The 23,247-nt window shown below is 42.0% G+C and overlaps 1 protein-coding gene across 13 annotated transcripts in view; it reads right to left on the reverse strand.

Annotated features, from left to right (window-relative positions):
- MAST4 (microtubule associated serine/threonine kinase family member 4) overlaps positions 1–23,247 on the reverse strand; it is a 310,042-nt gene that overhangs the window by 74,263 nt on the left and 212,532 nt on the right. For all 13 annotated transcript variants that reach the window (XM_080677583.1, XM_080677591.1, XM_080677587.1 and 10 more), the window contains one exon: positions 3,729–3,798. In XM_080677583.1, the coding sequence (XP_080533709.1) occupies positions 3,729–3,798 (70 nt within the window). The remainder of the gene's footprint in view (positions 1–3,728; positions 3,799–23,247) is intronic.

Below are 23,247 nucleotides of genomic sequence, written 5' to 3' on the forward strand. Positions count from 1 at the left end.
TTAGTTCTGAAGCATAAATCTCATTTGCTTATTCCAGAAAACACACAACCAGAAAGATGTTTAAACAAAAATGTGCTCGGGACCTTGTGCAGCCACGGACCAGAAATAATTTATGTCTCATGAAGTTCCCTAAGTTGTCCGTGTCTATTTACTCAAATGGAGAACACAGGACCATTGCATTTTTATTACCATGACAACCGCATATTAGAAGTTACTATAGATGCTATATATAGTACTTCAGAGAGAATGCCCCTTTCTTCAAGAAAGCTATCTCAAAAGTACAATTTGGATCCCACTAACAATGTTGTCTTTCCTTTGCAGTAGCTACCAATAAAATGTTTCTGAAGACAATATTCTTGCCAAAACAAGGCTTTTTTTGGGGAAAAAAAAAAGCTTTGTCTTTGTGGGTGGAAATCTCAGTGTTCTGCTAAATGAAAAAGTAAGAAGGGGAAAACATCTGATGGGAACACGGGATACAAAGAGATGGGCAAAAAAAAAATCTCAATACCATCCACAAAAATTTAGATTAATATGGTGAACGACAAAGAAAGAAGGAAAAGTTCCCATATCAACCTGGCTGTTATAACTGTATGAAAAGGGAGCAGATTTCTCTGCTTAATTGGTATAGTCACCTGGGTGATGCATTTTACATTCTAGTTGAAGTTGGACTAAGCTAATATAATCTAACCAACTAAAGTTCACGCCAGAAAGAATTCTGAACATAACTAGTAGGTTGCTCTGCCCACTGGCGCTCAACAAGTGCCTTTTGACCTGAACTCAGCAGGCACTTAATTGGTTCTAGTCATTTGCCTGTGGAAATATATTCTGATATTTAACCTGGTAAATAACAACAAGGCAACTAGGAGACACACATGGCTTTATTCAGGGCTTATATGCTCAATGAGAGTGAAAGCAATTTATTTATTTATTTATTTATTTATTTATTTATTTATTTATTTATTAATATATTTTATTCATTTTTTACAGAGAGGAAGGGAGAGGGACAGAAAGTTAGAAACATCGATGAGAGAGAGACATCGATCAGCTGCCTCCTGCACACCCCCTACTGGGGATGTGCCTGCAACCAAGGTACATGCCCTTGACCGGAATCGAACCTGGGACCTTTCAGTCCGCAGGCCGACGCTCTATCCACTGAGCCAAACCGGTTAGGGCTGAAAGCAATTTATAAAGAATAAATCTCCACAACTTCTGGGAAAGGCAGAACAATGTTATTCTTCCCATCAAGGAAAAAAAAGTAACTCCACGATCAGATGGACTGTAAATCAGTATTGTAGTTAGCAAAGTAAAAATGTGTTTCCTTGCTTTGGACAAAATCAACTATATTACAATACTTATTTTCATCCTTTTGTTTTAACTTGATATTAAAAAAATTAACTACATGAATTTACTTCCAAATATGTATTAGATAATTTGAAAAGCAAGTGTGCCCATCATATTTTTTAGTCTGAAATTAAACTATGACATTACAGAGGATGTCTACAGGGCGAGTATTACTTATCACATGGTATAAGATCAGAAACAATTAATAATCTGATCTTCATCCCTCTACTCAAGAGTAATTTGAAAACAGGGCAAGCTCTCCTCTATTGGACCAAACACACAAAATAATAAAATGTGGAAGTCTCAGAATGGCATTACTTTTTAGGCTCAGAAATTCATACCAAATGAAAGCCAATGGAGGACCCGGAGAGGAATTTCCATGTTTTCTAAATGAAACTGAGCTTTAAAATGCAGGCGACAGACCCTAGATAAATAAAAATATGCCAACTGGAGTTTTCACAGCAAACACGGATTCTATTTACTTGAATAAAAGTTTAAAAAGATGATCACTCATATCCTATCTAAATTAATACTTTCTGAAGAGTGTGGAGAGAGTTCCATCTGGAAATTCATGCAAAATGAACTAGAGGTCTCCCATGATAATCTTCTGTCACGGTTTATGGTTTATTTGTAAAAAATTAACATGCCTGGGGGTTTGTGTATTTTTTTAATAGCTAAGAAACCAGATTCATCTGTCTTCCAGTCACCCACTTAATTATTAGATTCTCTTCATTTTCATAAATCTGGCAGGATTAAGAGGCTATGATTTCTGTCATATTTAAATGCATGCTGTAATGAGATTGCATTTTTCTTATTACTTAAAATAATTAAATGCATTCTCCTTAAAAAGAAAGAGAGAGAGAGATGTGTGTGTTTTAAAGACTATGATGGGTTCCTATTTGTCAATTTGTAAAAGTTTTTTTTTGTTTTCATTTATAAGAGTAGCACCGCCATGAATAATATTCACTGGGCAAATGCAGGCCTTGTGGGACCAATTTATTTCCCCATTTTCTTTACGTGCTTAAAACAAGGAGCTAAAAGTTGGAACTAGAGGAAATCATGGTACGGATCTCAGGAAGTTCTTGGAGATCATGTCTTCATTCCTCTGTGTCCTCCTCATGGGGGAGGGCCGAGACCTCACACATGAACATTTAAACATATAGTGTGTGTGTGTGTTGTGGGGGGGGGGGGTTTTGCAATGTTTACAAGGGAGTCTTACTTTCAGAGAAGTCTGAAAATACTGCAAACAGATCCTCTCCTCTGGATTCAGGAATACAAAATGCATTACATGCTGACAAATGGCAGTGAGGACACTGTAGTTTTGCTGGTCAGTAACAAGTGTTAAAACAAATCTATTTTTTTAACTTACCTATGTGTCTTTCAGTGCTACTTTAATCCACTTGAAAGTATAGCTAGGTCTCTGAGGAAAACTGGGCAAATATCTAGGACATTCAGACCATCAACTGAATTTATCCTGACTATTCAGGGACTTCAGTGAAGGGGCATTTTGTTTTGTGTTATTTCTGGGAAGGAAAGGAAAGGGTACGTATGTGAGGGACGATGGGGCCAGGAAGGTGGAGGTTTGACTCTGACAGGGTGAAGTACACTAATTCTGTAGACAGAACATAGGAAAGGTGGCTGGGTAGACCCCTCTCACTTGGAGAAATCATAGTAGAAGATCTGGCCCTGAAAAATTTCTATATGAGATTATAATGCCCCGCTGTCCTTGGAGGGCAACACTTCTCTTGACTCAATGACACAGATATGAGGCAGATATCCTTGATATTGGTGCCCAATTCTAACTACAATAGAAAACATAAACCTTCCTATGGCTCCTGCATGGCTTTATCTCAGGGGGAATCGATCAAATGATGGCTTGATGATCTCAAGTAAAGAGGCATCTTAGAGCTGATACCTTGTGACACCCAAAAAAGTCATTTTTATTTTTTAAGAAGTGCATTTCAAAAACAACAACAATAAAATATTGCATCAAGGACAAATAGAGGAATCAAGTCCTTATACTGTAAGCTCAAAAAATTCACTAAAAATCTGTTGAGCATTAAGCATGTATAAGGCATGTACTAGGCCTGGGGGAAAAGATGGAAATGGTCATTTCCTGCTATCACTGGGAGCCCACCATCGAGTGAAGGACCGAGAGGTAGAGGCAACTTTACCACAAGGCAGAAATCATCACTAAAACTATTAAAGCAAGAGTTGTAACAAAGTTCTGTGATAGCCAATGCTATCTTTGGCCAGGGGAGTTCAGAGAAGGTCCTGTGTAACAAGGCAGAAGGCAAGGGTGAAGGGGGTTCAGGGGAAAGTTGAGGGGAGTGGGAGTGTGGTTCTCTACATAACATTTTATTATTCAACTCACAAGAAGTCCTTACCTCCGTGCAAATGAAAAATGGGCTGAGGCACTGGGGGAGAAATTTCTTGGGCTATCTTGAGGGCTATTGCCTGCAGAGAGAAAGGACAAAGTTTATAACATGATCTTGTTTTTGTATCATTATCCACATCCAGAATCTTCTCTCTTTAGTAGTAAGTTTCTGTCCACTTTTGCAAAATGCTTTAGTTTTACCTGCAACAGGAATTTGGGTGCAGGGGACAGAGTTCCAGCACAGTGTTCCAAGTGTACAAGGTATATGAATCACCTCATTCCCCTATATCACCAGCCAGCAGCCCTCCACATGTTTAATAACCTACATATCCCAGTCCTGCAGAATAACGGACACACGAATGTATGGGCTTCCACCCTCCCAGATGTGCTAGCATTTCAAACAGCAGGATGGATGTGGAAGCGTCTGCTTCAAGGGGGCAGGGTGGGATGGGCTTTCTATTTCAGAGAGGGAGCCTTAGTGGCTTTTATTTGTAGTAAACAGAATAAAAGTCTGAGTTCTGGAAAATAAGTCCTCATACTCCCTAGTACATATTTTAAAGGTGGATAGATATGTTAGAACTAGTCATAAACACTGCAGTCCCGGCTTATGTCTCAAGTAGCCCAGGTCAATCTCAGCATGGCCAAAGTGGCCCGGCAGGATCTGCCCTTATCAATACTTTCTTCAACAGAGCCCTGTGCTCCTAAGCAGCTGGGCTGTGACTGGCCAGGCAGGCTTTAAAAGCCACAGTCACACACCGGCTGACAGGGGGCCTCCCCAAGACCTTCTGGGCGGACAGAGCACAGACGGACTGCTCACTGTAAGGAGGGCAGCTCCGTGGGGGCCATGAGAACACGCAGCCGGCTGCTGATCACTGAGAAAGCTTGGCAGGCAGCTGGTGTGGGGAAGCTGAGGACACTCCAGACCACCCTGCTTCCCTCCGCATGTTTAATTAGATTGGCAGAATTATCTGAGGACCCCATGGGGCTGTGGCTGGTTTCAATAAAGAGGTGAGGAAAGGCTGCAAACTAATCCTGTATGTTCTGGAAACAGGGAAAATAATCAGGAAGACATTTTCAATCCTTAACAGCAAGCCAGTTGCCACATTACTGGTTTTGCAATAGAAGTGACAATTGTAATTAGGTGTAAGGAATACAGGATTGCAAGTTAAAGTCAGTACCTAGTCATAGAGGTAAACAATTTATTACCTCTGTGCCAAAAGAATAGACCAACACATTAAAGAGGGTAAGTTTACTGTTACCTTGAGGAGTTTTGGATTGGCTACACCTCAACTGAAATTTTTCAATTAACTCAAGGTTGCAAATTTCACAGTGATGCCTTCAACAGATGCCATTAACTTTATGACAGACAGCACAATCAGAGCCATTAACAGGGAAGCACGGAAAAGCCCATTTTTTTGTGGGTAGAGAACCGAGAAGCATTTTCCCCTGCTGCAATCAGATTTATCTGCCTTTGCATCTGCTGTTCCTTGGGCCCCTGAAGAATGGATTCTGTTTCTGCCACCCAGCAATCCAGGACTATTTCTGTCCATTTAGCTACACAGCGAAATTAAGTGCTTTCAACTTCTCTCAACAGCCTTTGTTCCCCTCGTCCCCCTCCCCAACTTAGGTGGTACATCACTCTTCATATTCCTTAAAAGGTCTCAATAATTTCAGGGTGGCTAAAAAAAAAAATTTTTTTTTTTTAAAGAGAAACAAATCTACTGCCAGAAATCTTCATGTAAATTTTGTTTTTCACTGGGGAAAAAATGTTCACTTTGCTCACACCCCATAGAGAGCACACTGCCAGTAAATTATTAGGTGAAACAAAATGATTGTTTGAAGCCAAGGCGCTTTCAGAACAATCCCTGCTAGCCTATTCACTCAGAACAAATAATAAAGCCAGCAGAACTTGTCACCAGTTCTTAGCCCTGTGCTCGTTGTAAAGCAAGCACTGTATCTGGAGGTTATCAGAGATCAACTACACTAGCTACAGAGTGCTTAGTGAATATATTTAAGAGTCGGAAGGAGGGAAAAACAGGGAATTAGCTTAAAACCCTTTTCACTTTTAGAAAGTTTAATGAGTGGTCCCCAGGAAGCCTTGTAACATTTTATAATACACAGTGACCCATCACTTTGAGAATGAATGGGCAGAGATAGAAATACAGAGTCAAGTTAACTTAAATCTGGAAAGGAAGGAAGGAAGGAAGGAAGGAAGGAAGGAAGGAAGGAAGGAAGGAAGGAAGGAAGGAAGGAAGGAAGACAGACCTTCAGGTCCTGCCTTTTCATCTTGTGCTGCCTTTCCAGGTCCATTCATTGAACATGTTCCTCATTCTCTCCTCATGAACTCCTACACAGCTGTAAAAGCTAACCCAAATTCCCACCCCTTCCACTTCAAGATGATACAACCATCTGTACCGTCGTACTACTCATAGAGCTTTCTTCTTGTTTCATGTCAGATTGAAAAACTAAATTGAAATTCACACACATACACACAACACATTATGTCAAAGGCTCTTAAGTGTAGTGCGCTATTAGAGAAAATGAGGGTTTTGTGAAGAGAATACCTGGCAATTCCTTAAGGACAAGAGACTAGCTTAATTTGAGGGCAGCTCAGCAAGCTGGAGGTCAGAGATGACATAGAAGGACTCGGGAAGGGGACAGAAACAAGCCAGATGCAGGAGAGACAGGCTCCCTGGAAGCAGGGAACTATCACCTACATGTACTGGTACTAGCTAGCGGGAAGCCAAAGGAGATGTGTGGAAGCGAGAGAGAGAGATGCTAGAGGTTTTCACCTGGCATGACTGCGCTGGGTGGGTGGACAAGGGAATGGCTGAGGAGGAGCTAGGTGAAGAAAGACATGGAAAGACAATAGAAAAACTGTTAGGTGAGCAAACCAAGTATAACTGGTGATAAACTAGAAATAAGTGATGAAAAAGGTCACAGACTACAAATGACCCTTGTTTCCAATGTGGGTAGATTGGAATTAGGTGTCCCATTGACAGAGAATTTTGAGAGAAGTAGGGTGGGCGGGTCGCAGACGAAAACGGTAGATGGGTATTGTGTAGATTTTTGTCATTTATTACCAAAAACATTCCTCAATTTTCCTTTGGGAGAAATTACAAGGTTAGTAGATTAGATAGGTAGAAGTCAATCTTTGAAGTCTTTTGTTCTTATTTAAAATAAACATTGATTTCTGTTATCAACTCAGTCTCTGAAGACTCAGGGACACTATTTAGTAGTTATATAGTGATCAAAATAACCGCTAATTTAGAACAGATAGAATTATAAAGCACACCTTCTATACTCCTATCTCAGAGGTGAGGGCCCGGCTGCTGTGGACAAGCGCAGAGCTTCCCCAGATGAGAAGGCAAGATGGATCGAAACCAACGTCCTATACATGACCTTCACTCCTCACAGCACGGCTTTCCGAATTCATCCCCCCATCTGCAGAGCAATACCTGAGAGACCTTCAAATGAAAACTGGTGCCAGTTAATTCTCTGCCCATATGTGCTGCACTTGCTTATAACTCAAATCCTGCTGCTCCCAGGGATTTGCTGCCTCTCGGATGTTGGAGAGCTAGGACACTTTACAGACGGCTGGTACCGCTGCAGATGTTTCTGACCTGGTGAGGAAAACCTTAGTAGTGGTCAAGCCGCTGGGCAGGTAATTAACTCCGTGATCCCCAGGGGGAACTATCGAGGCTAATAAACAAGCAGTATATCAAAATGGTACTTTACCTAATGGCGCTGCACAGGGTGCCTCATTTTCGAGGCAGTTATTGTTAAGAAAGTGATTTCCAGATTAATTAAATTGTTTGATTGCTTTGTAATTAGGCTGGAGAAGTCCTGTGTCTTCACCACAGAGAAACAGGCTGCAAATCTTTTTAAAAGGCATATGCTATACCCACTACAGATTATTAATGTGCTTTTAATAGCTGTCTGTTCGCAAAATGATCGTTTCTGGTTGCCTTGATTTTTCTATCAGGACTGAGGGAATCCAAGAATTAATGATAACTGCCATGTGAAACTCCTAGTGGGTTGAAGAGGAAGCCCCCACTTGAATCCTTGTTGTTATTATTGACTGATCTGCCTAAATGACTTGCGATGTTTTAAACCTTAACAATGAGTGTTGGAGGTTGTGGGCAATGAACTGGCACTGCTTAAAAACCTGAAGACCTAACTTCACGCAATCAAACCGAGGATCTTCTTACAGGAGGAATGCCAGTTATGGGGGAACCTTGGGCTGAATGAACTTTCAAAAACAACAGTTCAAGTCACCTGAGAAGTTTGCCTCCCAGACCCGGCTGACGCAAGAGTAAGGCAGCTGTCTCAGAAACTGGCTCCTCTCCAGAAGTGATTGCAGAATATTAATTAAACCTGGACAGCTGCTCAGAATCTAAGTGGACACAGGAAAACCTTGACTGGCCTTCAGTGGAACTGTCCCTGGGAAGCTGTGAAGTGTCCATAGCAGGCCAAGGAAGAGAAGCAGGCTTATCTGCCTGGGTTTCAAGTAGAACGGATCACAAAGCGATGAACCAAAGCTTTCTTAAACTGTGGGCTCTCGGGACCTCTTTGGTTTTCCCCGACCCCTTGCTGCTTATTGGTCCTCCCATAGCCAGCACCACTACTCACTGCCATATGACTGGTTCATTTGACAAATATTCATCAGTTCTCCCTCCGGTACATAGAAGGGAATGGTGTGATTTGGATTACATTGTAGAAAGATCCCTCTAGCTGGGCCCAAAGCAGACAAGAGTGGAAGGGAGATCAGTTAGGAGACTATAGCACAGATGGGTAAGAGATGACAGGGCTTTGAAAAGGGTGACTGTAGACCTCAGGTGGGTTCTGGCTGCAGAGCCAACAGCAGCTGCTGAAAAACTGGACTTAGCGGAATGGCGGGGAAAGAGAGGAAACAAAAATGACTCCTACATTTAAGGACTAAGCTAAGGGGTAGATAGTGAATTAACTGAGATGGGGAAGAATGAGGGAGGATAGGGTTTGGGAGTGTGAGAGAGAATTAAGAGCAAAACTTGAATACCTGGGTAGGCTTTAGTCTCTTACTTATGGAGGCATCGACACAAATAATTTGGAATATGCTAAAATGCACTCATAGTCCACACTGTGTGCAATTATATATAAAAATGTCACATTCAGTTCCAGTTCTCATATGTCACACTTATATTACTTAATTAAACACTTACAAATTGTTGTAGTTTTTTTAATTGTACTTGAGAGCAGAGAACAGTTTTCCAGCTCACATTATTTAATGCCTATTAATATAGTCCTAACTGGTTTCAGATGCTCAAACCAACCAATAGTGCTAGGAAGAGGTTTGTAGAGAAGGAAAATTTTATAGGCTAAATACTGCAGTTTGGGTACTGATAACTTCAATCACTCTGTCTCCTGTCACCACAGGTCAAAATAAATGAAATATAATGACGTGCACTATATTCTATTTTTCTCTTCCTCTCACTAATTTGTAATTCTAAATGCTGGTGAGGGAGAAATTCTGGTTATATGGGTAGAGAAACAAAAAGCATATTTTGATTTCTCAGTGCCTAACCTAGCCCTGTTATGTAGTAAACTAGAAACATGATTTTTTTTCTAATTTAATAACTAGGTATTAAGTTCTGTTTATGCACAGAGGTTTGAACTACCTGGTAGAACAGATTAAATAGGCAAACAGGACCCAAAAAACTAAAAATCTTCTGATAAGATGCAGATCTGTACATCATTAACTCTAGACTCATTTTATGAAACCAATTCTGGATCCTAATTCATGTGAAAAAGAAACTTTCTTAAACAGAAGCCCTTAAATGTATCAAAATTACTAAAATACTCTCAGTGCACTGTGTTGTAACAGACTCTTAGCAATGGTGCATGTAATGCTTTCTAAGGAATGGTGATGAAGTTGCAGCGGGGAGAAGATGTAGGGAGTGAAAGAGAGTTTCCCAAACAGGTCACTTTCTATGTCATACAGCTCTCACAGATGCCTGTTGTCTTCATTTCATGAAGCCGTTTCCCTGGAATTTGTGTCCTGTATTTGAAATGCTATGGCATTGACACGAATCCCTCGGAGATGTGTTATAATGGGTTCTTGAGAAGGTTTGAGCTTTTCGTTGACCTTTCCTTATTACTCTGAATTGGTGTCACATCTCAAGGTGATCCGGGGTAAAGACTGGTGAATGTCAAGAGTGATGAGGAAAGTTGATTTTTAGTTGTATGTTTTCTTCCCATCTACAGTAATTCATCTTCCCAGCAATAGGGAGGAGATTAATTTTAGCCTTTGCTTAAAGTTACCGAGTAGCAACTGTAAGGTCAAGGAAGGTGAGATGAGTTTCATGCAATTTTATGAAACTCGATGCAGTCTATTAGTCTGAGATAGTTAATTAGTCTCCAAATTGGGTAAAAGATTGAGGTAAAGAATATAACCTGGGGTATGAATGTTATGTTTTTCTGTCTTGCATGAAGGGATTTCAATTCTTTACCATAATTAGATACAAAGAATTTCCCTTTTTACCTAGAAGAGGGATGGACGCTACCAGGAAATCGGTTCTCCTCAGAGCGTTTGCTTCAATTGCTGAGTAATTTCTATTCAAAGGGGAAGTATGTAAGTGAAATGCACGTCCATATAACCTGCACAGAAGGTAATCTGAATGTATTCTCTATTATAAGCCTCTTCCTTTCAGCTGCTCTTAGTTAAAAAGTGAATACTAAATGTAAAGCGGTTTCATTTAACACATGCTAAATGTTCCTCCGGCCTCTGCTATCTGAAAGAAGGAATTCTATCTGAAAGGAGCAAAAATGTGTAAGTATTTTTTCTTTTCAATTGTTAATCATTTTTTTCAGTTTCTAACTCCAGAAATAGTAGGATGTTCAGATATATAAAAATAAAAGACACTCAACTCTACAGCTTCATAATAAAATAATATGTAATGTGCCAGGTATCTAACAAGTCTGAATTCTGACTTTCAGCTTCCATAAACCATACAGATCTTGAAAATTCATGGTCTTTCTCCTCTAATGTTTCCCCCTTACTTTCCTCTTCCATTTCCTTAGCTAAATAAACAGTTCTCAATCTGGGGTGCATAGGAGAACCACTCGGGAAGCTTTAAAAATGCTGATGGCCAGGCCCTCCTGCACCCCCTTTTCAATGAGGTGATTCTAAAATGCTGCCAGGGTGGACAGCCATGGCCTCAGGATTTCCTTGTCCGCCGCAAACCTATTCCAAAACTTCCACTTGCCCTTTAGAGCTCTTAACTAGGAAGTCTTGGATTCCCCCCCCTACTTTCCTATTTCCTTCTATAAGCCAAGTTCCCTCTTCCTTGTCTCAGGTATACTCACTAGTTCAACTCCCCTTTTATACATTCACTGCTCCCTGACTTCCAAGTTTTCTCAAAACAGGACTAAGACCTGAGATCCCTTCCCTATCAACCCAAACAAATACCTTCCTACCATGTCAACAATGCCCACGGGTGTGCTCTTAGCTTAATCAAGTAAGTTATTACAGGTACCCTACCCAACCCATATAGCTCCTCTCCTCTAAACGCAATCACCGCCACAATTTCTCCCTTCCTCTAAAACAGGAACATCCCCAACCTAAACTGTATATCATTCCCATGTTCCTGGGTTAAGAGTAAAAGTCTCTATAAAAGAAAAACATGGGAAAGAAAGCATTCTTAAATCATAATCTTCTTTACAGGCTTACTACCAACTTTCATCATTTGATTGTTCAGTTGGAACACCCAGTGTTCCTTTTGTTCAATACCTAAAAATAAATGAATGAGACATTTGATTTAAAACTGCACACCTCGTGCTTTCATTTTTTTCCATGGGCAGAATGCCTATTACTTGGTCCATGTAATAGTAAAACATTTAAAATTATTATGACAGTTAAAATGAGAGCATGGGGTTTCAATTTAACAAGTGATTATCAGAAGCAAACATAAGATCACTCTAACCATTCTAGTCATTCCTCCTTGCAGAAAATATGACTTGCCCTTACCCATGACAGGGACCTGTCCATTCGGGGACTTATTCTATTTAGTTCTGTACATGTGTCCATGATATTTTTAGCAGAGGATCCTAAGTAATTGATGGATGGGGTGAAGGAAGCTTGTTTCAAACTGAGAACAAGTTTCTCTGAGATTCGGTGAGTGCAAATACCAAACTTTAGAGAATTACTACCTTAAGGAGCCACAGTTATTAATTACCATGTGCTGAACCCTTTAGATATGTCGGGGTGTATTCAGGCAGGGTAAAAAAGTTGTAATTACTCTCTCAAAAAGCAAGACAGGGTTTTAAGGCTCTCTGAATAAAAAATTAGGTATAATTGGAGCACTGGAACATAAAGAATATGGAAGATAAAGGTACTCCGATATAGAAACTCTGGCCAACAGTCAGGAAATTGTCTGAATTTTGCTCTTTCCATTTTTTTAGCATTTTTGTGTATATGGACATTCATATTGCCCATAATTTCGATAGTTTTATAAGAAGAAATTATAACATTTCTGAGCCTCCTGGTGGTCTTCCTTTATTGTGTTCCTTTAATTCCAAATTATTTTTTAAATGTATTCGTATTTTTATAGTACTTTTATGGGTTCTTTTCTTAATTAAAATTTTTTAACTACGTGAAACTTTTTGGGTGTAAGCAGTAAAATAGCAGTCTACTTTTTTTCTAAATTGCTAATCAATTGATTCAAGACCATTTATTGGCTTGAATAATCCACATTTTTTCCAATGATTTAAGGAACTAATTTGATGCAATTAGGGCAGGGCAGTGATTTGTGGGGAGCATAGAGGATAAAGAAAAACTAGTACCCTGGCCAGTGTGGCTCAGTAGTTGGAGCACTGGCCCACATACCAAAGGGTCACAGGCTGGGTTCCTGCTAAAGGGCACATACCAGGGTTGCAGGTTCAATCCCCAGCCCTGATAGGGGCATGTGCAACCAATCTCTCTCCCACCCCCCTCTTTCTCTACCGCCATCCTTCCCACTCTTTCTCTCTTAAAAAAAAAAAAAAAAAGATCAAACTAGAAAAGTCTGAGGACCCCTTGGAAATAATCTTTAGGGCAGTATTCCAGATGAGTCATCACCTGGGTGGAACCCTGAGGTCTCTATTTTTATCAATTACTCCAGTTGATTCTTAGGCACACTATCGTTTCAGAATTTGAGTTTTAGAATGGTGCTTCTTAACCTTGGCTTCACATCCTCCTATATAATAAAGAGGTAATATGCAAATTAACCCTCACACCCTCACAAGATGGCTGCCTACGACCAGGCCAGCAGGGAGGTTAATGAGGGACGACCAAACGACTGAACAAGCAGGCTGCGTGGGGTGACCAGGCTGGCAGGGAGGGGGCAGTTAGGGGCGACCAGGCCGGCAGAGGGGGGCAGTTGGGGGCGACCAGGCTGGCGGGGGGGGGGGGGGGCAGTTAGGGGTGACCAGGCAGGAAGGCAGGTGAGCGATTAGGAACCAGTGGTCCAGATTGTGAGAGGGATGTCTGACTGCCGGTTTAAGCTTAAACCGGCAGTCAGACATCCCCCAAGGGGTCCCGGATTGGAGAGGGTGCAGGCTGGGCTGAGGGGACTCCCTCCCCCTGTGCACGAATTTCAAGCAGTTGGGTAACTTTACTGAGTTGCTATGTTAGTGTTCTAACAGACTGGTGATAATAAACTCGGTATTGGCAACAGGGTTGCAGGTTCAATCCCCGGTGCTGCTGGGGCATCCTCCGACAGAAAGAGCTCCAGTAAATAGCACCGGTGTGTTCAGGAGGATGTCCAGGTCCAAGGGAAAGCTGTGGACAACTCCGCACGTGCGCAAAGCAGACCTTGGGCAGAGAGTGCTGGTCACGAGGGATCCCAATAGTTAAAATGGGCGAGGAAACAAAAAGGAGCCAATGAGGAGGACGGACACACAGAAGAAATTGCAGGGAAGAGCAATTTTCAGGAAATAGGAAATGTTTCCTGCCACCAAATGCTGTGGGTGCTCAGGCTGAACACAAAGAAGTCATTGGACGGGGCCTAGTGAGGACCGCGGTGTCCGTGGAGCCGGGCAGGAGCAGCGCCTCACCTCAGTCCTCCTCAGGGAGTCTCGGCCAAGGATGGGCCTGAGCTAGTTTCCCCAGGTCAGTGGTCGGCAAACTGCGGCTCGCGAGCCACATGCAGCTTGCGAGCCTCGGTTTGCCGTTCTGTTGACTAATGAGTTTGCCGACCACTGGGATAGGGGCTTAATCACAAGGAACAACAGCCTGTGATTATTGGAATGGTGCTGGAGTAGGAGTAGCTGGCTGTTTGACCGAGATACAACATAAATATAATGAATAACCACATCTACATTTCGTTATCCATTTAATCAAATTATAATTTTAAAGGTAAGAAATTGCAAGTGTTATAACAGCTAATCATTTCATAGAATGATTTAAAAAGCTAACATTAAAAATGTGCTATCAGGTGGAAAATGGACTAGATAATGGCTCGGTGAGAGCTTAGTTTTTACAGTTTATGATATGAAGCCACAGCAAAACAAATATTTGATGTTTCCCCTACAGGATAGAGGTACAATTTGGAGTCTCAGCATAGAACAGTTTTACTCAGGACATTTTTAACTAAAAAATGTTTGGTAACATTTTTACCAAAAAAAATAAAAGAAAAACATTCTACTAAATAGTTTAATAATTTGAATAATGTTTTCCAACCACAATTTTTCAGAACAAAAAGAAAAAAAGATTGTTATTCAGCAATCTATGTCACAACACTCCAGTCTCACCCAGACCCCACACTCCCCCTGGCAGACTCAGGCCTTCCTAGGTGGTGGCACGTAGAAGGTGGTGGCATATGCCCACTGCCACCGGGGGCTGGCCAAGGATGAATTAGACTGAGGGCTAACATTAGTACTGCGGCCGATATTGGAAAATGCTAAACATGAAGCTGTTTAACTGCTTTAAACTGGAGGCAGATGGAGAGGGGGGAGCAATGTGCACCTGGGATTTTGCGGGTGTAATGTTTAAAATCCATAGAAAAGGAACTGCTCACTTTGGAAATAAGTTCAAAACCTAATTCTAAAGGTAACACATGAAGGACTTGGAAAACAGATTAAGTTATAACAGTGAAATTGGTTATCCTACTAACGTAATATTGTGGTTTCTCCTTCTGTCTGTTTTTGATAGTGTGTATGTGTATATACAAAGCATACTTTTAAATAGGATCATAAACCACATTCATTTTTTGTATCTTGCTCTTTATAGTTTCATTGTAATTATAATTTTCCTATGCATTAAATATTTTTTACTGTGATGAGATTTTAACGGCTACAAATTACTCATTATACAGATGAATCACAATTCAAAAGTCACCCTTCTTTCTATTGAAGGTTTAGGCTATTTCCAATTTTGTACTATTACAAATAATGCTGCATTTAACAGCCTGAAATATACTTCTGAGTACTTTTGTTATCATTTCCTTTAATTATATTCCATAAAGTTCAAGTAATAGTTCAAGTGATACAAACTATTTTTAGGTTTCTTGACATAAACTATCACTGTGCCTACTAAAAAGATTGTCAACTTAAAATAATGTACTGAGAATACCCGTTTCACTATACCATCACCAAAAATATTTATTACCAGGTGTCCTTTTTAATATTTGCAAATCAGGTGAAAATGGTATTTTATTATTGTGATTTGCATTTATTTGCTTGGTGAGAGATTAAACTTTTCACTTGTTTACTGGTCATTTCTACTTCTGTTGGTGAGCTGCCAGTTCTTGTCCTTTGCCCGTTTATTCAATGAGGCATTAGAATTTTTTTTCTTACATCCATTTAAAAGAGCTCTTTATAATTTCACTGAAGGCCTGGTGCACAAAATTCGTGCATGGGTAGGGTCCCTAGGCCTGGCCGGAGATCAGGACCAATCAGGGCCTTCTGGCTGCTAGCCGGGGCCTTCCTTCGTTCTGCGCCACCCCGTGGTGGTCAGTGCACATCACAGGGAGTGATCAAACTCCCGGTTTCCCAAACTCCCAAGGGGACACTTTGCATATTAGCATTTTATATCTATACTAGAGGCCCAGTGCACGAAATTCATGCATGGAGAGAGAGGGGGTCCCCTCAGCCCAGCCTGCACCCTCTCCAGTCTGGAATCCCTTGGGGGATGTCTGACTGATGGTTTTGGCCTGACCCCAGGGATTGGGCTGAAACCAGCAGATGGACATCCCTCTCACAATCTGGGACCGCTGGCTCCTAACTGCTCACCTGCCTGCCTGCCTGATTGCCCCTAACTGCTGCCCCTGCCAGCCTGATCACCCCTAACCGCCTCTGCCTGCCAGCCTGGTCGCCCCCAACTGCCCCACCCCACCAGCCTGGTAGTCCCCAAATGCCCTCCCTCTGCCAGCCTGGATGCCCCCAACTTTCCCCCCAGCTGGCCTGGTTGCCCCTCACTGCCCCCCTCTGCCGGCCTGGTCACTCCCCACTGCCCCCCTGCCAGCCTGGTCGCCCCCAACTGCCACCCCCCACCAGCCTGGTCATCCCCAACTGCTGCCCCTGTTGGCCTGGTTGCCCCTCACTGCCCCCCTCTGCCTGCCTGGTCACCCCTTACTGCCCCCCCCCCCGCCAGCCTGGTTGCCCCCAACTGCCCCCCCATCGGCCTTGTCGCCCCCAACTTGCCCCCCTGCTGGCTTGGTTGCCCCTCACTGCCCCCCCTGCCAGCCTGGTCACCCCTCACTGCCCCCCTCTGCCAGCCTGGTCACTCCCCCACTGCCGGCCTGGTTGCCCCATGCAGCCTGCTGTTCAGTCGTTTGGTTGTCTCTCACTAACCCCCCTGCTGGCCTGGTCACCCCACACAGCCTGCTGGTCAGTCATTTGGTCATCCCTCACTAACCCCCCTGCCGGCCTGGTTGCCCCACACAGCCTGCTGGTCAGTCGTTTGGTCGTCTCTCACTAACCTCCCTGCCCCACGCAGCCTGCTGTTTGGTTGTTACTGTGAGGGCGTCGTGACCAATTTGCATATTACCCTTTTATTAGTATAGATATATAAAAAGCTAAGTGACCATCTGTCCATCCATCCATCTGGTACATATGACACGCACTGGCAATCCTATATAATAAAAGCCTAATAGGCTAAGAGTCTGACCGTTTGACCAGTCGCTATGACGTGCACTGACCACCGGGGGGGGGGGGGGGGGAGATGCTCTGACCAGTAGGTTAGCTTGCTCCTGGGATCCAATCAATTGGGACTGGGCGAGATGGGCCAGACATGCCCTGGAGCCCTCCCGCGGTCCCTCCCAGCCCTTCCTTATGGTCCCTCCCCAGCCAGCAGGCCCTGATTGGCCCCCAATGGCTTTGATCAGGACTGGGTGAGACGGGCCAGACTCGCCCTGGAGCCCTCCCATGGTCCCTTCCCGGCCCTTATTGTGCACCGGTGGAGTCCCTTGGTCTATCCTGCACCCTCTTGCAATCTGGGACCCCTCGGGGGGTGTCGGAGAGCCGGTTTTGGCCCAATCCCCGCAGGCCAGGATGAGGGACCCCACCAGTGCACAAATCCATGTACCAGGCCTCTAGTATATAGATAATAGTAAATGTCTGCCCATTATATTTATTGCAGATATTTTCTCAGTTATTTGTTAGTGTCTTAATTTTGTGTATGGTGTGTTTTTTTTTTCTTTTTTTTTTTTATTAAGGTATTATATGTGTACATATCTTACCATTGCCCCCCCCACCCCACTCCCATACATGCCCTCACCCCCCAATGTTTTGCATCCGTTGGTTACTCTTATATGCATGCATATAAGTCCTTCAGTTGATCTCTTATTTCCCCCACCTCTCCCTAACCTTCCCGCTGTAATTAGACAGTCTGTTTGATGCTTTACTGCCTCTGTATCTATCTTTTTGTTCATCAGTTTATAATGTTTTTCATTATCCCCAAATGAGTGAGATCATGTGGTATTTTTCTTTCATTGACTGGCTTATTTCACTTAGCATAATGTTCTCTAATTCCATCCAGGTGCCTACAAATGGTAGTAATTCCTTCTTTTTTATGGCAGCATAGTATTCCATTGTGTATGGTGTGTTTTTTAATTCCAGAATTTTAAACTCTTAATATTCTTTATCCTTAAAACACATTATAAATGGTAACTATAACAACTAAATACCTGTAAATCTATCTATGTGTCTCTTTTTTGAAAAGTAATCTCTCCCCCATCCCCTTTTTCAGGTGGGGGTCCACGTTCTTTGACAGAGTAGGACAGAAGAAACATACATGAAAAGCATTAATCCAGACACTGTGTTCGGGCACCAGAATGAAGAGTGAATCATAGGTCACTCTGGGCATAACCCAGAGATCACATTCAGGGCCAGACCCCAGGGCCTCACTGGGAAGGAGGCAAGAGGCAGTGACCAGTGAGCAGGGTTCCAGACCTGGTCCTGATCTTTATCTTCAACTCAAGCAAAAAATTACTCTCCAGCCCAAACTGTGACAAAGGTTGATGTTCTCTGGCTGAAGCAAAGGTGGACTTGGGGGAGGCAGGCTGTGAAACCCATCCCAAATCACCTCTCCTACTCCCTGTCCCCGAGGCAGCCCCCCTGGAACTGTTGTGGTCTGACCCACTGGGGTTGACTTGTTATAAAATGCTGTTCATTTCCCACATCAGCTCTAAGCGAGAGGGTGTGCACCAGCTGAGGGACCTGAAAGGCCGGTGTGCCAAAATGAAATATCACAGGCTCCCCCAAGCGTGTTCCAGCAGATGGTCACAAGGATGCCACATCCCACTGTCCAATCCACCTAGAGACTCTAACAAGCCCATGTTTGAATTTGCTTTGAATTTACACACTATGGTGTCCTATCATTTGAACCACATCATGAATTCAGATTGGTTACAGTAATACTTTAGTAGTTTCGTGAAACCTCACACCGCTTGGCACTTGATAATATTGCAAATATTGTCACATGTAATCCTTCATTTGAGACTGCAAGGGCAAGTTGTACTGTTTCCATTTCAGAGAAAAGGAGGTTGGGACCTAGGAAATGATCTGCTCAAAGGAGCACCGCTGATACCTGGCAGAGGTGAGCAAAACCCAGACCCTGACCCTGAGGCCCAAAGTTTATTATATACACCATTTAGTACTTGACCAGCTGTGAGAGATCGCAGAATTAACAGGGCTCGGTGGCAGGATGCTGGAGTTACACAGTAGCTGGAGCTTTCTACATGAGGGTCTAGCGCTCCAGGCCTGGGAAAGCAGGCACACCGTGTGAAGTGAGCAGCTCTGCAGCTTCCCCTAACAGTCCCTTCCTTATCTACCTCACCGACTCGCCAGGCCACCGTGACGTCACTGGGCACAGAGTTCCTGGAAGTTTAATGGGACTAACTATTGTTTTGCCTGGAGAGAACACACTCGAGATGCACTGAGATAGACATCAAGTTATTTTGGTGCCTTCACAACACATTCTTGATGCTTACTAAATGTCATTTGCAGCAAACATTAAGGAGCATTTCCTGCGGACCCAATCTCTGACTCTTAGGGCCGCAAAAATGGAAGTCAGACAACAATGGATGGCCAACAATACAAATATAAGACAATAGAAGGCCAGACCTTTAAAGAATAACTTCTCAGATTAAGCTCAGAAACTAATCAGTGTTGGTCACAAAGTATTTTGTAAAATACTATTTACCACAAAATTACTTATAAGAATAAAAAACTGGAAGCAGCTAAAATATTCATTAGGGGAAGGTAACTATCACACATTCATGAGCTGGAATATTTTGTACTCATTAAAACCAAGCATTTTGGGGGAAAAGACATTTAATGATATGTAAAAATCTCAAAATAATATAGAAAGAAAATGATCTAGAGAAATATCTATGATCCCATAATTACACATATATACACAGATGTATGTTTACATATTAATTTATGTTTGCATGCACAAATTTATGTATACGTAAATGTAATAGATATTATAAAAATGTCGATATATGAAAAATACACATTTAGACAAAAAATCCAAATGTTAAGTAGTTAATTCTGATGGAAGGAAATATAGATGATTTTTATATTTTCTTCCATTTTCCAAATTATCTACAATAAATATGCACAGCTCTTATAAATAGAAAAAAGGGTTTAAAATACAATTTTTAGAAACCTAAAATATTTCAGTTTTTTTAAAGCAAACCTCATCTTTTCTTCCTAAACTCTATGACTTTTCTTATACGTACACTCTTCTACATTTTCTCCACCTCTCTCTTCTCTAGTCCAATGAAACCAAGTGGGCTCGCAACTCCGAAGCAGAGGTGTGTAGAGCAGCTCTCCCCTGTAGCCGAGCCCTCTGAACTGGTGAGGGTTACCACAGTGCATGCACACCCAGCATATCAGGACAAGCTCTGTAATTCACCCACTGGTCCTTCTAACATAACAGCTTAGAACTTGAGAAGCCTGCAATCGGCATGGCTTTTGTAAAGAAGTACTCACACACTGCTGCAGTAAATACAAGGATTGGCAGTAAAGCATCATTAAGCTGATACTATATTGATGCCAGACTAAGTTCGAAGATAGGGATGGCACTGCTATACATGATATTTAAGAAAATGCTCTTTAGCATATGCAGTTAAATTGGAAATGTAGATTGCTAAACCTCTCTGGCAAGTTGCCTAATAGATAAAGGTCACTTTGCTTATGCTTAGCTTTCTATCAAGGGTACTAGGTGCTCAATGAAGACAGAGGGCTGATCCCCATGCTAATGGAACCCCTACCTCAAGTTCTTTAGCTCTGTGGAACAGTTCATTTTTCTGTGACCCAAATCCATACTCTTGCCAGCGACTGGGCTTAAGGTAGTCTGTGTTTACATACAGCTGAGGATTACTAACTCAAGTTCAGAGCTAACCTGGGCTACGCTGGTCAAGAGGGTGGCAGAAGCACCACAGTACCAGAGAAACCAGTCATGTGACAGTCCCCAATGCTGTCCAGTCTCAGAGCAACAGGTTCTGAAAACCTTGAGGGTGAGGAGAGACTCGATTTAGCAAGGATTTTAAATGCACCTTCTTTTTCCAGGTGATCATGTATCATAGATCTTAGAATAAAAGCAACCCTCAACATGAAGGAATCTCCAATTTTTCAAATAGTAGATAAGAAAGGAAGTTTTTTTTTTTTTTTTTTTTTTGGAGGAGGTGGGCAATGTTAATAATATAAACTTTCAGGGACTTAGAAGACATAATACATGTCATTTATATCTTTTAAAATAATGAAATATAAATCATACTCTATCAACTTGATAGTAATAACATTAACCGCTGGCCCTTCCTGGGAGCCCTGTCATCCCTTGGATTCCGAGACACTATATTCTCCTCTTGCCCTCCCTCCTCTCACATTGTTTTTTTCTCAGTTTCTTGCTGGGTACTTGTCCTTCTAGAACCTCTAGGTGTTTGCACTGTAGACTTAACCCCAGGCCCAAAACTTTTTCTCTCAATGACTTCATCCCTTCCCAAGGTTTTAAACACTGTCTATGAACAAACTGGTATCACCCGCATACTAGTAGATTGAGCCCCTTCAGTTCCACACCCATAGAACAACACTGTTTGACACTTAGGTAGCTCACTGGTATCTTAAATCCATTATGCAGCAACATGAACTCTTAAGCATTAAGCTCCTATCTGTCCTCCTTTCCTCCAGCCTGGGAAATGCCCCTGCCATCCATCCATATTCTCAGCAAGACAGCTGGAAGCCACCTTTGATCACCTCTCCCTCACCCCACATCCAATCTATCACTAAACACTGTCAACTCTAACTTGGAAAACACACAATTAAGTTCTAACTATTACTTTAGCAATCAAACCAAACCAAAGCAAATCCATAGTTGATGCATAAACACAAGAAAACTGCAAAATTTTGATTTAAAAAAAGAATAGTCTTTCCTAGTGGATGAAAAACCCATGTACTAAAACAAAACAAAACCTGCAAACTACTACCACTTTTATTAACAGAGAGGAGCTTTAAAATTAAATTTAGACACCAGCTTCCAAAAGCTTCAATTTATAATGGAGAAGCTAAAAAGCTAACTCAAAGGCCATTCGGGTTAAATTCTACATTTAGAGAGCAGGGGGATATGAAAGATGTCAGTCATTAAATTATTATTAGGGATAAATTACACATAAACATTGCAGTCTTCTCAAAGGACCAAAATGATAAACAGAAGTCACAGGGCAGAGGGATCTTCATGAAAAAGTTAACACATATTCATGATACTGGTATATACCTGTCATTAGTGATTCCACACAAAGCAATACCCCAACTAGGAAAACACACTGACGTCAGTCCGTCTGATTTTATCATCCTTTTTCTTAAGCAGGAAGGGCAAGATGTGTCATTGCTCAGGCCAACAATTGGCAGTTACACAAAGGCTCAGGATTACAATATAAAACTGTGTGCAGCATGGAATAAGAAAGGTGGCATTCTCCATAATTCAGAGAAACTGATTTATGAAATAACTGAAACCACAGAACAGCTGCACTGTAAAATCATAAAACTTGGACACACACACTAGATTAAGAAACTCTGAGTCTCAGTTCTTCTGAAGGTTTTAATAAAACCAGATGAGTCCCAGGTGATGTTCTACCCAGGGCTGACTAAATGACTTGCTGATTTTAACCTACATAAAATGAAACCCTCTGAGGAATACTTCAAGGTGCTCTGAACTGAACACAAGTTTCATAAGGTTAAGTTGATTTTGTTGGGATCTGCTTATAATTAGAAAAAAATGCCAATGAGTGACCATGTCAGAGATTCCTCTTGAGTAGAAAAAGACGTTTCTATCTTTTTAAAGAAAGAGTGGTTGTATGGGGCATCCGGACACTTAATTTCTACTACGGCTAACAATCCATTTGTCATGACTCCAGGGGCACACAATTCGCCCTATTCTATGACCCAAATATACAGAAGCTAGGAATACATTTGTCTTGGACCATCATGTCTACTTGGCCAAAGGAGGTCGCTGCCTTGCTGAATGAACACTTTTGTTAAAGATCTCCAAAGCAGACTTAGTTTGGCAAATAATATTTCAAGCATGAAAAACCTGCTAATAGCTTTTGAATGAAAGTCACAAAACAGATAAACAAAGGCACTATTACATTCAAGGCTCTGTCCCCAATCTCACCTCATCCAAGGAGAAATCTACCTGAAGATCATTCATCTCTATTGACTAAGCTGTTCCCACCAGCAAACGAAAATTCATGAGTAACGGCTTTCCCTCTGAGTGTGGCATGCGAACCTGATGGTGCTGCAAACATCTGAGCAGAAATGTGTAAGTGCATAACCTCCCCTAGTTGTCTAGGGCATTGAGAGAAATTGGATGCCTTTTTTCATTGCTATTGTCTCACCTTTGAAGGCAAGATTCAGGAAAAATCTTGTAGTGAAAACCTTGGTCACTGCTTGGAAAAAAACACCACCCCATAGGACATACTAAGGAGTATGAGTAAGGAAATGCTTCACTGATACCAAACTTGTCAAGCAAAGAGGGCAGGAAAGCAGCGAGGTCAGAGCACGCGATGCTC

This window comes from Plecotus auritus (assembly GCF_963455305.1).
Source record: "Plecotus auritus genome assembly, chromosome: 7".
NCBI classification, from domain to species: domain Eukaryota; kingdom Metazoa; phylum Chordata; class Mammalia; order Chiroptera; family Vespertilionidae; genus Plecotus; species Plecotus auritus.